This window comes from Monodelphis domestica, chromosome 1, assembly GCF_027887165.1.
Source record: "Monodelphis domestica isolate mMonDom1 chromosome 1, mMonDom1.pri, whole genome shotgun sequence".
In the NCBI taxonomy this organism is placed as follows: domain Eukaryota; kingdom Metazoa; phylum Chordata; class Mammalia; order Didelphimorphia; family Didelphidae; genus Monodelphis; species Monodelphis domestica.
Window position 1 is genome coordinate 473,704,400 of NC_077227.1, and position 14,250 is coordinate 473,718,649.

Sequence of the window (14,250 nt, forward strand, 5' to 3'; positions counted from 1 at the left end):
TGGTTATTCTGTGGGCTTCAGACTGGGCCCGAATCTGGAACTGCTACTCCTACTTTGCCTCTAGGCTTTGAGCCATGCTACCATTGCTTTCTTCTGCACTTGTTCCTCTTTCTTCTCACTGTTTCGGGTCTTCAACTCCTTGGGGTAGAGGATTTAAGTGAGAGTAAACACAGAATGCCCTGAATTTTGACCCAGAATTAAGTAATAGGCTGCCAGTTCACTTCCATCCCCTTTCATAGTTCTAGTCTTTTCATCAAGAATAATTGGGAGTATGCTATTTCATTAAAGATCAATTTTCCCCCTATAGGATTACATTTTGTTTTGCTAGGTAAATCATTCCTTTTCTTTTTTTTTTTAAACCCTTACCTTCTATCTTGGAATCAATATTGTGTATCGACTCCAAGGCAGAAGAATGGTAAGGGCTAGGCAATGGGGGGTTAAGTGACTTGCTCAGGGTCACAAAGCTAGGAAGTGTCTGAGGTCAGATCTGAACCCCAGACTTCCTGTCTCTAGACCTGGCTCTAAATCCACTGAACCACCTAGCTGCCCCCTAGGTAAGTCATTCTTAATTAACTCTTACGCCTGTATCCTTGGTCTTCTGGAATATTCCAAACTCTCCACTCCTTTTTTAAGTGATGACTACTTAGTCACATGTGATCTTGACAGTGGTTACCCAATATGAATCTTTTCTTTCAAACTACTTGCAGAATTTTTTTCTCCGATCTGGAAGCTCTAGATTTGGGCTATTGTAGTCCTAAATTTTTTTTTATTTTGGATGGGGTTTTTTGTTGTTGTTGTTTTCCAGAAAATAACGGGTAAGTTCCTTTTATTTCCACTTTGCTCTCTGGTTCTAAGAGATCTAGAGATTTCCTTTCAATATTTCTTGAAATAAGATATTTAAGAAATAAGATATGTAGGTTTTGTTCATAGCATTCAGATAGTCCGGTGATCCTTAAGTTTTTTCTCCTTGATCTATTTCCAATCAGTTGTTTTTGTTACAAAATACATTATTTTTTCTTCTATTTTTTTTCAGTCTTCTTGACTTTGTTTTAATATTTCTTATTGTCTCATGGGACCCTGGCATAGGTCAGAAGTTGCCCTGGTCTAGGTCTAGGACCCTTTCTTACCCTGATTCACAGTCTCCCTGCTACTTTGCCATCTTGGCTCTCAATCTCACATATTCTTTTATGTAATGAAAATTATTATTTTACTGGTACAGCTTTCAAGGGAATAAATTTTCATCAGTAAATTGGAAAGCACAAACAGAACAGAATGAAAAAAAAATATTATGATTTAAAGCTTCTAGATCAGTTGTTTTGGGGCAGATGAAAAAGGCCTAGCCTGGGAGTCAGAAGACCTGGGTGTTTACCCCAGCTCTGCCACTAATTGACTATGCAAACTTAGGTAAGTCATTTCACTTTGGGCTTTTCTTTCTTCTGAGGTTGAATTCCAGGTGATCTTTAAGGTCCCTTCCAAATTCTGTAATTCTTTAAGTATACACAAGTTAAATATATCCAGAGCAGAATGATTTTTGAATGGAGGCTTTGTTATTTAGTTCAAAAGTTAGAAATGATAGGATAATTTGTTAAATACAAAGCTAATGAAAAACTAGGTTTGCAATTTCAGATCCTAAAATGGGCCACTTGGCTCCATGGAAGGAAAGGGTCTGTTCTGAAACCCTAGATGCCACATTTTCCCCCATCAATCCTTCTCTCAAATACAAGTCTTTGGTAATCCAAGGCAGTTCATTCCAACTATTAGAAACCTGGGTTAAAATATACATTCTGTTGAAAATGGGGTTTTGCAGTATCCTTCCTTATATAAGATGGATAGCACAATAAGACAAACTATATTCATGTTATGACACAGAACAATACATCTTCAGTGTAGACTTCTAGAAGAGAGGTTTTAATTTCTGACCAAACCAGATATTGTTCTTAGAGATGTAAGCTTGGTTCTTTGTCTGGTGCCATGTCTAAAATGCCCCCACACAACAGTGATAAACTACTTTATATCAAAACAACTTGGAATACATTTATCAGAGATGCATCCTTAAGTTTGTCCAAAACTAAATAAGAGTATAGATCTTCTGGTAGATATGCTGTCTCCTCCCCCACAGCTAATATCTCTGACCAAATAAAAGCTGACTCCTCAGACTATGAATAGTTCTCATTAAAATCTTATTAAAGTCTTTTTTTTTATACAGAGAGCCCACTAAATCAGCAATGTTCAAAAAGTAATACTAGTAGAATAGAATGCATATTCTTAAAGTTAGCATTTAAACTACTTCTAAATCATTTGCTAGTTGATTAAAATTAGGCTTAAAATAAATCCACTGGCAAATAAATCTTCATTGAAGATGGATGGAAAACAACAATAAAATACTGGCTTTTATTTAATCCATTGTATTACAAAAACATAAGTAAAGCACTAAAGAAAATTGGTTTCTGTTTGCACTTAATACCTGGATCAGGATATGTAGCATTAGTTACAATTTACATATGTAGCAGTGTTTCATTCACTATCAGCAGCAGTTTGAAAAGGCTATTTCTGTGGCTCTTAATAGTTATTACTGTTTTTTTTTTCAATAATTGGAGATTGTCTTCACTAATTTCACAGGGTACTGAAAAGTTTTTAAGGAAGAAGTAAATTTAATTCACTTTTTAAAAAGTAAATCTCCATCAGCACTGTCATATGCCAGGATGTCTGTGAAATTAAATAAGCAGCAAAAAATTGAAATAGAAAAGGGCTTGCAAATCACTGATTAATAATATTTAATGAAATATATTTTGTAATTTTGCTGCAAATAATGAATCAATGTTTTAATAAATAGTTATTGAGCACCTTTTATGTGCAAAGCATTGTATAGTGCCTTTGTAGACATGTATCTACCATACATATACACAGATATATATTATATAACCCTTATCTTCTTATATAACCTTATATTATATAACCCATCTTAAAATCAATACTAAATATTGGCTCCAAGACAGAAGAGCAGTAAGGGCTAGGCTATTGGGGTTAAGTGACTTGCCTAGGGTCATACAGTTAGGAAGTGTCTGAGACCAGATTTGAACCTAGACCTCTAGTCTAGGCGTGGCTCTCAATCCATGTACCATATATATTTAAAGTACTACTTCATTTATTTCTGGTAAATGAAAGGGATAAAATTGATTTGATGTCTTCTATCCATCCCCCCTCCCCCTTTTTCTTTGTACTTTGTAGGCCAGCCAAGTGAAGATCCAAAATTTCCAAAGGTTCAGTGGCCAACACCAGATCTCTGCCCAGGTTGCCATGAGGAAGTTAAGGGCCTGGACAGCTGGAATGAAGTACAAGTTCTAATGTTCTTGAAGCATCATTATGGCATCGAAAATATTTTAAATAAGTATACTGAAGACCAGGATGAGCCTAATGGAATAGTAGTAGAGACCAAACAGGAATCTCAAGGAGATATTGTCCTGAAGAAAAAAAATGGAGAACAAGAGTTGAACCTGGATTTGTCAGATATTTTGGATCCCAAATCTCATATTTTAGATAAATTAAATAATAGACCCGACAGAGATAAAATTGAACATCCATATGAATCTAAGATTCATAAAGAGAACAAGCAGTCTGGATCTTTCTTAGGGACTGGTTTTTCCAACATTGACATGAGCCTTTGTGTTCTATTATATATTGCATCATCTGTCTTTTTAATGATAATGTACTTTTTTTCCCGAATGAGGTCCAAGTGGTGGAAAGTAAAGTATTATCGCTCACCAGTATAAAACATTTTTTAAAAATTATTATTATTATTGTTGATAAATCAGAGACTTAAGTTTCTTTGTAAATGGCAAATCATCAGCACCCGATGCAGCTTTAATATTTATGATCAGGGATTTTCTGCCATGGTAGAATTGGGTTTCCAAATATATTTTCCTCATTCTATAGCCAATCACTCATTATACAAATGTCCTGTCTTGCAAAAAAAAAAAAAGTATTGAACCCTTCTGTGGCATTACTTGTATAGTACATAGCATTCAATATTTGCATCTTTTATGGACCTATAATATAAAAAACTATTCTTCTTTATTCACTTCCATATTTTGGAAAGAAAAAATTTAAATATTATCCCACACATTTAAAATAAGCTTTCTACATCCTAAGTTTCCTGAACATTGTCTTTTTGCTGCTCATTTGCCAAGATTTTGTATATGGAGAAGCACATATTGATATTTTCAAGGATAATAGTTCAAGCATTTTTTGGTCCATTTTATGGTACAGACTGCATATTGGTAAGAGAAGGCTGTCAGGGTTAAACATTCATCTTTCTGGATGTTTAAAATCACCTCTAAGATGACAGTTCCTTGAAGCACATTAAGTTTTGGATAATTTCATTATCCTTTGTGGTTTTTACCTTCTGGACTGTTCCCACATAAACTAAAGAGAACACTCACTAGAGATAGAGCATAAAACCTGAAAAACGAACAAGATCATGTTTGAATTATAGTAGTGATTCCACTGAGCCGGTGACTCTTGGGAAAGTAGAAGAGTCCTCATTATTCCCATGCTTTGAAGATTGCAGATAGTAATTTGGTCTGAAAGTTATTGAGTTGGAGGTAAATTTTTTATTTAAATAAATTTCAAGTAAAAACACAAATAACACATTTGTTTTGTGAACGAGCAGAACCCCTCCTCACTTCATTCTTTGAGTTTAAATTATTTGGATTCAGAAGAAATAGATCTTCAAAGGTGTGATTCTGGGTGGGTGTTTTTTTTTTTTTCCAACCTGTTCATAAGAAATATGTGAGCAAGTGAATGCTTTTAAGGTCTCTCCATCCTGTGATTATCTGCGAGTGGATTCTGTCTTGCCTGGATTCTGCTCATGTTCAGTAATAATGTTAATGGAATAAAGAGTTATTATTACAGTGTCACTGTGATTTGGACCATTGCGGTATTTCTGTTACAGACTCAGTATAGAGCCAGGCTACTTGACAGAAGTGTACTTTAAAATCGAAGTTAGAAGACCAGGTCTTTGCCAGGGAGATGGAAAAGTAGGCAAGTTGCCGTATCCAACTTTTAATAATTAAATTAAGGAATCTACTTAAGTTTATGCCAGCATTAAATGATTAATTTAGCTTTTATGAGATGTTACTTTTATTGTCAAACATCTTATGAAGCACTGTGATGACCTTTCACTTATTTGGAGAATTTTCTTGTTTTATCATTGTAGATGTAAAGTGCTGAAATATTGCAAAAGAGTAAATGAATTTCTAGAAAGGGACTATTCCTCTAGTGGGGAGGAGTGGGAACCCATTTGATTATTACTGATTTTGGCTAAAAGGCCAAGAAGCAGTCATTTTAGTATTATTTTTTACTTTGAGAACATAGTGAAAGTAGGGCTGGTAGTTTGGTCTGGAAAGGTGAGATATGTTCATTGAATCTCATTGGCTGCCAGTCTTTAGCTGCACTTGAAACAGATCAGGACAGAGTAACATTCTTACAGGACACTTTCTACTGCTGGAACTAGATGGGAATTCAGGAGGAAACCTAGTTCTGAAACTCAAAAAGCCAGCCAGTCTGTTCTGGATGCCAGAGAGAAAACTACTAAGGCCTGGAATCCAAGACTTTTAAACGATATAGCCATTTTGAGCCTGAGGTGATAACAAAGGAGAGAATTGGCTCTATATATATTTAGGAAGCATGCTAGGCTACTGACCTCAAAAGAGATAAATGAGAAATAGAAATTAGAATCTAGATACAAAAATGGAAGACCATCTCTAAGTCAATAGAAATATGACTGCATTATCTTGTATTATTATTATTTTAATATAAGCCCTTACCTTCAGTTTTAGAATATGTACTTAGTATTGGTTCTAAGGCAAAAGAGCAGTAAGGGCTAAGCAGTCAGAATTTAGTGATTTGCCCAGTGCCATATAGCAAGGAAGTGTCTGAGGTCAAATTTGAACCCAGGGCCTTCCATCTCCAGGCATGGCTATCTAACCACTGAGCCATCTAGCTAACCCCATATTAATGTCACTTTTTTTTTGGTAGTAATTTCTAACTTCACCATTTTCTCACTTTTGATTAAGGGAAGGAAAGCTTACTAGTAACAAATGACAGTCAATTAGGCCAATAGGGATTTTTCAAAATTTAGGATTGGACTGGTGATAGTGGAAGAGAAGAAGGAAGAATACCATTGGGCAGCGACTTTGGGATTACAAGGTTAAAAAAACTAGTGATTCCCTAGTCTCACAGGGACAGTTTTTCTATCAGCACCTATCCTGCCAGTGTTCTTAGAGGGAAAAAAATTCAAAAGCAGATTAGTACTTTCAGAAGGCACAGATAAGTCCTTTTTAAAAAGTTTCTAAGATTCTTTAAACTGGCACATTATTATTAAAATTCTTGTGTATTTAAAAGTTTGAGTTTTTTATTTTTTTAAATCAAACTCTATACCATATTTTAAGTTTAATTTTAAGAAATATCTGACTTTGTTAACCCCATCCCAATATTTGCCCAAATTCTGCCTCCCCCCCCTTCCCCCCTTTTGGTACTTTATTTTAAACAGGATATAGCATTAGGATTTTGAAAGTAGAGCACAATGACATTCTTAAGGGAAACTAGTGTTTTCTCTAAAGTGGAGAACAGGACCCAGAGGAATGTTTCTGGAGTGGCTTCAGAAGGCCTTTATAACTTTTGATTTGTCATAAAGGCTTAATCTGGAAACATATATGGATGGATTTTTTAAATGATTGTGGAAGGCAGTGCTTTGTTTCTCCTTTTTTTTTTTATGTGACAACTGACTGAAGGAGAACCTTTTGGTGTTTACAAAACAATTTCAACATTGATTTCATTGTTAAAACTTTAGGGTAATGAGCAGTGTTTTAGTAAAAAAAAATAAAATTCAACAAGATGTTTGTTTATTTTTTTTTGCACAAATATCACCAATGTTTTTTCTTTTTTAAAACTAGATTAGAAAGATTGTTTGAAAAAGAAAGCAAGTCTAAAAAACATCACTTCTCTTTTTAGAGGGTAAAACCTGAATTTCATCAATTCCACTATCAATGTGGGACTTTGATCTGAATTTGATCTTCTAATCTTTATGCCTTTTATTTTCATATTGAAAGTTCCAAATTGCTGAAACATGAAAGAGTCAAGTATTAAATTTGGGGAGTTAAGGAATAAATGAAAATAAAATGTACGAAGTCAAATATTCTTAATCAAAATATGTTTTCTGGTTCATGCTTAAATGCCATTTCCTTAAAGTAGTTTCTTTTTAAATTATATTAATTACATGTGATTATATGTCACCTTAAAACATGTGGTTTTTTAAGTTATTTTGCTAAAAGCTCTTAGAATTCATAATGAGCATTTAAATTTCATAGCATCGTATTGTAAAGTTACAGTTTTTGGAGGATAGGTTTGTGTCTTCCTGAAGAGTGATGACAAAATAATTTCATCACAGATCTATAAATGTGAAATTCTCATTCAGGGACAGGTCCAGGGAGCCAAATTATTTCTCCTCTCTAATATCTGTGGTGGGAGGGGCCTACTGTGCCAAGAGAACCAAAAATATTTTTCCAGTTCATTTTGAACTACAATTGCCATTCTACAGATGATTCTCATGTTTGAAATTGATATTAGTATCTTTTAGAAATTAATGAGGTGTATTTTCTAAGACTGAGCATAAAAAATTGTTGAAAACTGATAAATATATTTCGTTAATTTAAATGCTTATTTATTTTTTAATTGAAAGGTTTTTATGAAAAGCCAATCAATAAAGCATTGATGTGATTTCTTCTTTACACAGAAAAGGCCCGTTTTGTATAGAATTGGCTAATTCTACTGTGTACATTTTTTTAAATAAAGAAGTCTGACATTTTAGAGAGTTGTTGTGGCTGTTTTAATATGTGAAATCAGCTCCAAAAATGAATACATAATTTATTTCAAACCTCCCTTCCACATACCCTTTTAATCAGCAGGTAGCCTAGATTTTGAAATTCATTCTCCATCAAGAATATTCCTGAAAGTATGTCATTTGAAGATCTATTTCTTTTGAAGACTCTTTAGTTATCACATTAAAACTAGATTCCATCTGTTTGAAACTGATCTCTTGAGAGTTGTAATACAATGCAGCTGTATCTTATTTTATAACAAATTTGTTCTTTTAGAAATTCATTTTAAAATTTGAATTGTATTTTAAGAGTACAAGGAGACTTAGCTATTTAAAAAGAAACTTCATTAGTCCTCTTGAAATGTGAAAAATTTGCACCCACTCCTCACAAAAATTAATTCATATACATTTTCCTAAATCTGGGCATGTCTATATTCAAGACTAATTCCAGATTTTATCATCCCTAATACACTAATAAACTAGTGGATCCAATTTCACTCAACAAGTTTTGAAGACCAGACAGACAATTTTTCTCATCTGACAGTTATAGTTTAATAGAATGTAAGCTCCTTGAGGGCAGGCATTGCCATTATAAAAAAATCTTTGTACCCATAATACTTTTGCACAGTACCTTGCATACTAATTAATGTTTGAATTGAATCTTTAAATGTTCTGTAAGTTGCACATGCAGTTGAACTTCTTAGCATGAGAGTGGATAATGCAAAAAAATTTAAATTTGATTTTGGAAGGATTTCTATCTGTTTTGGAGTTACTTTTCCTTTCATGTTTAAAGATGTTAATATAAAAATCCATTTGCCTTCTGTGGATTAGCAGTGAGGAAACAAACTGAAAGAGTAATGATCTTAAAGAGATTAAATATTTTTCATAATCTATTTTTGGATAATTGCAGCCTGCCTACTAAAGACATGATGGTGTGGGGGGGAAACACTGAATCTGCATTCAGATGACTAGGGAACAAATCCCTAGTTGTTCTGCTTGTCCTATCTTGAGAAAGTCACTTAATAGCCTTAGTTTATTTGCCTGAAATAGGATATTGGATTAGATAGCTCCAATTTTTTTCCTACTCTAAAGGAGCAAGGGAAGATGGGGGTTGGAAGTGGAGTAGAGCCAAGGTGAGCAGCAGAAAAGTTCCCTCAAAATACATTTGTGAGATTGACCTTTTATCAGGTAGTACCAAGCATGATAGAGACCAGGTCTATGACAAGGAAACTTGGTGAAGAATTTTGCCAGTGTAGATAGATACCTTTTCTGCAACTTATAGCTTCCTGGGCTCCCTGAGGAGTTAAATGACTTGACAGCATCACTTTTTTTAAAACTACATTAGAAAAATGGTTTGAAAAAGAAAGCAAGAACCTAAAATATTTGGAGTGAGAGTTGAACCAAGGTCATCCTCTATGTCCTGCTGTCTCTAACAACAGAATAAAACAGTTCTGAACTCAAAAATGGTCACAGAGTCAGCCCTGAACAGTATAGGACTCTTACAAAGATAACAAAGCTTTCTTTCTAAAGAAGAAATGATACATCCAGCAGTCTCTTCGTTAAAAGAATTTCACAGTTGGAATGGAATAGAAATCATCTAGTTCAGATCCCTCATTTGGCAAATGAGAAGAATATGATCTAGAGAAAGGCAGTGACTTGTCCCAGGTCATTCTTTCAATAAAATTGTGAGTTGAGACACTCAAATCTCATTCCCAGCCCAGTTTTGTTTGGTTTTGTTTTTTTTCCTGCTAGGGGTCCTTATTTTCCAACTTCCTTTATTCTATTTCCCTTTCTCAATTGAGGGAACTATTAGTTTCCTGGAAGGAAGAAGTGAAGGGCCTTTGAAGCTAAGGAAACTGTTAACATGAGAATCCAGGGATGAGTCTTCCAACAAACCTTTTCTTCCTGGATAGGACTTCTGATGGAAGTGTGTGACTTGCTAGCTAAAAAACAATCTATGCTGGTGGTAAGTTATAAGCTATTGACTTACAGTTAGGAAAGTCCTGGGTTCAAATCCCACCTCCAATATTTACTTGATTTCTGACCATAGGATTAACCTCTTGACCTGTTTTCAATAGGTAAAATTATGATAATAAGGCTTATATCTACTGGCTTGTGGTCAAATAAGATAAAACATCGTAGTTTTGTTAACTCCTACAGATAAAGGATAACAGTACTATGTATTTGAGGGTGGAGAAATTTAACCATGATTATGGTATAAATACCACAAATGAATAATCATCAGTGCTACACTTTTCCACAATCCCTAGCTTTGGAGAGCATGAGGGAGTTTTTTAGATAGTTATGACTCCCCCTGACAGGTCAGCTTCCACTATTGCCTGATACAGAACTTACGTAAGTTCTTCCCAAACCTATTTTTGTTTGCTGGTTAGTTTACAAAATTAATGATTAAAGCAAAACAGTTTTCCAATAAGGCAATTCCTGTGCATATAGCAAACTCAAGACTCCAGATTTTATAAGAGGGCCTTATTTGACAACCCTCTTGTTTTGTTTTGTTTTTTCCAAGCCCAGGAGTCCCAACATTCATTTTTAACATTTGTTTTGCATTTTCAGTTCTAAATTCTCTTCCTCTTTCCACTCCCCCATCCATTGAGAAGTCAAGCAATATGATCTATTATACATGTGAAATCAGGCAAAATATTTCCATATTAATAAGCCATGTCATGGAGATGGAAGCAAAAGTAAAGTGAATATATATATGTATGTATATATTCTTCAATTTGCATTCAGAATTTAATTCTCTCAGGAGGTGGATTATATATGTATATATATTTATATATATACATATTAGAGTATAGTTGACTTTCACAGTTGATCACCCTTACAGTATTGCTGTTACTGTGTTCAAAGATCTGGTTCTGTTCACTTCATTCTGCATCAGTTTATATACACCTTCCCAGGTTTTTTCTGAAGCTATAGCCCTTGTCATTTTCTTTAGCACAATAGTATTCCATCACAGTTACATATCATAACTTTTTCAGCCATTCCTCAACTGATGGGCCTTCCCTCAATTTCTGATTCTTTGCCCCCACAAAAAGTTACTATAAATATGTTTTTCCTTTTTCTTTGATCTCTGGGGAATAGACTTAGATGTGGTATTGCTGGTCAAAGGATATACAATTTTATAGTCCTTTGGTCATTGTTCCAATTTGTGCTCCATAATGGTTAGGTTGGTTTTCAACTCCACCAACAGAGCATTGTTGCCCTTACTTTTCCACATTCTTTCCAGTATATGTCATTTTTCTTTTCTGTCATTTTAGTTAATTTGCATTTCTCTAATCAGGGATTTAGAGCCTTTTTTTTTTCATATAGCTATAGATAGCTTTGCTTCTGAAAACTGCCTGTTTATATCCTTTGACCATTTATCAACTGGGGAGTAGCTCTTGTTTTTATTTATTTGACTCAGTTCCCTGTATATTTGAGAAACGAGGCCTCTCTCAGATAAACTTGCTATGATTTTTTTATATTACTTTATTTGGTACTTGTTAGCAAAGTGGAGTTTCCTTTATTATCTTTTTAATTAGGTATATGTTTGCTTTTGCTTTATCTGATATTAAGATTGTTACCCCTGCATTTTTTTTCAGCTGAAGCATAATAGTTTCTTCTCCAGACCCTTATTTTAACTCTGTGTATTTTTGTTTCAAGTGTATCTCTTTTAAACAACATAATATTATTGGATTCTGATTTCTAATCCATTATGCTGTCCATTTCAATTTTATGACTAAATTTGTCCCATTTATAAGTTCAGTACTGGTTTCTAACTTCTGTATTTCCCTCTAACCTCTTTTATTCTATATATTCTTCTTTCTCTTTTTATTCTGTACCTTCTCAATATTTTGTTTTGCTTCTGACTACTGCTTCCTTTAATCTGCCCTCCCTTTTATCACTCACCTCCCTTTATCCCTGTCATCTCCTGCTTTCCTATTGAGTAAAATAATTTTTATACCCAACTGAATGTGTATGTATATATATATATATATTCTCCCTCTGAACCAATTCTGATGAAAGTGAAGTTCAAACATTGCCCCCCATTTCCTCCTCCACTAGAAAAACTCTTCCTTGCATGTCTCTTTTCTGAAAGATAATTTCCCCCATTCTTCCTCTCCCTCCCCCCTTTTCCCAATGCACTTTTTTTCACCTCGTGTTTTTAAGATGGTCTCAATACAATTGACTCATTTCCATGCCCTTGGTGTATACTAATTCCTTAATAATAAAGTTCTTAGGAGTTACATGTATTGTATTTTCATATAGGAATATACAGTTAGATCTCAATGAGTCCCTTCTGGTTTCTCTTTCATCTATACCTTTTTATGCTTCTCTTGAGTCTTGTGTTTGAATGTCAGATTTTCTGTTCAGCTCTGTCTTTTCCTCAGGAATGCTTAAAAGCCCTCCATTTCATTAAATATTCATTTCCCTCACAGAAAAATTATATTCACTTTTGCTGGATAGGTGATTTTTAGTTTCTTATTTCACAACATGAAGGACAGGGAAATAAGTATTATATGATACTGTATGAAAATACAACCTGTATCATATTCGTTACCTTCTTGGGCAGGGGAGAGGTAAGGGAGGAAGAGGAAAAAAGAATGAGACAAATTTTTGAACATAACTAATGTGAGAACTTGTTTCTCTTGGACATGTGTATGTATTATAATTTATTACATATTTATGGCAAATCATATGTATTATATTATTGTTACATATTATGTTATATATTTTACAAAATAAGTGGTAACTCCCCCCACCAAAAAAAGAACCCATTCAGATGTTACCTTGAAAGGGGAGCTCTCCTTGTCAAATATTTCCTCCTCTTAGTTATATGTGAAAATGTCCCCAGTAGAAGATAAGCTGTTTTAGGTCAAGTGCTGTTTCCTTTTTTCATCTTTGTGTTCCTAAAAACCTCCGTTTCCAACCTAAAAAAAAATGATTGCACAGCCCTAGTAGGTTTTAGAAGAAAAACTCTTTCCTGAAGGGTGGGAGAGAAGGAATGGAAAGGAAAAGAAAATGAGAGGAGAAAGACAGATAGACAGACAGACAGACAAGAATGTTCTGAAGAAGGTTTTATTATCCCCGTCTAAGCTTTATCAGCAATCTGGCTTTAATCTCTCTCAAAGAGCCTCCTAAACCACGTTACACTTGGGTCACTCCGCGGTCTCCAGTCACTTTCATTAGTTCCAGGGCAAGGCGCGGAGAAAGCAAGACAGTGTGACAGCGGTGAGGCCGCCTTAACCTTTATACTTTGCAAGAGCTAACTGAGCATCGTGGAAGAGTTTGGGCGCAGACCTGTTTGAAGAGGTGATAGTGATTTCTCCCCGTCCCAGAGGAAGAACTGAGAGCTTGCCAAACCCACGGAAAGGCTGGAAATCTTTGTTGGGCCCCGGGCCCCTCGAGCAAGGGAAGGTCTCCACCCCATTGGTCGGGGAGTGGGATTAGAAGCGCTCTTTCCCCCAGTACAGCAGTGGTGTCTCTTTAAATACTCGAAGGCTAGGGTGACAAATGAGAAGAGGCTGCAGTGAATCTCTTGGGGTCGATGAGGGGTCCAGAAGTGAAAAAGAGATAGAAATGTTCCCTTTTAAAACTGGTCCAAAAGACTCAACAAAATGACCACGTCTTGGATCCATACCTGGTCCGAGAATGGACTGGAGGTTGTTCTTCTCCACTCCCCTCTGAGCCAGCTCGGGGTGCAGTCGTTTGTGATCTTTTCCTTGGCGAAATTTCCTAAGATATTTGGGGATGGGGGGTTTTCTCCACAGCAGTGGCAGCCCAACCTCGTCGGGCTTCTCAGTGAAGTTGGAAAATACATTTTCTAAGATAAAATAAAAGATAAACTTACGAGAAATAACTAGCATTTATGAAACGCTTTAAGGTGTGCAAAATATTTTACATACAATGTCTCATTTGATCCTCACAACAATTCTATAAGATAGGCGTTATCCTACCCAGTAAGAGAGACCATTTTGCAGATGAGAAAACTGAGACCAAAAGAGATTAAATGACTTGCCCAGGCCCACACAGCTAATAAGTATCTAAGACAAAATAAATGGAAGTGACACCTTAACAGGAAACTTCGCATCTTCTGTGTTAAGCGCCACCCCCACCCCCAACCCCCAAAGGCTTCCTGCTTCTTAAAAGTGTCACTCAAGAGCAAGTTTGTGTCCGGAGGAAAGAGCAGGAGGATGTGGAAGCCGGATTGGCTCAAATGCAGAATAGGGAAGCTCATCTTTTATGTCTGCGACCCAGTCCTACAGGTGGAAATCTGCAAACCGCGAAGAATACATAGTATCCGGGGCCAAACACACAAGGTTCCAGGCTCGAATACAGTCAGGAAACCTGTCGTACTTCGGCTTGCGGGG

At 35.4% G+C, this 14,250-nt stretch overlaps 1 protein-coding gene across 2 annotated transcripts in view; it reads left to right on the forward strand.

The window, feature by feature from the left end:
- QSOX2 (quiescin sulfhydryl oxidase 2) overlaps window positions 1-7,866 on the forward strand; it is a 70,515-nt gene extending 62,649 nt beyond the window's left edge. For both annotated transcript variants that reach the window (XM_007475324.3, XM_001373152.4), the window contains exon 12: window positions 3,229-7,866. In XM_007475324.3, the coding sequence (XP_007475386.1) occupies window positions 3,229-3,770 (542 nt within the window). In that variant the 3' untranslated portion in view covers window positions 3,771-7,866. The remainder of the gene's footprint in view (window positions 1-3,228) is intronic.
- Window positions 7,867-14,250: the final 6,384 nt, after the last annotated feature.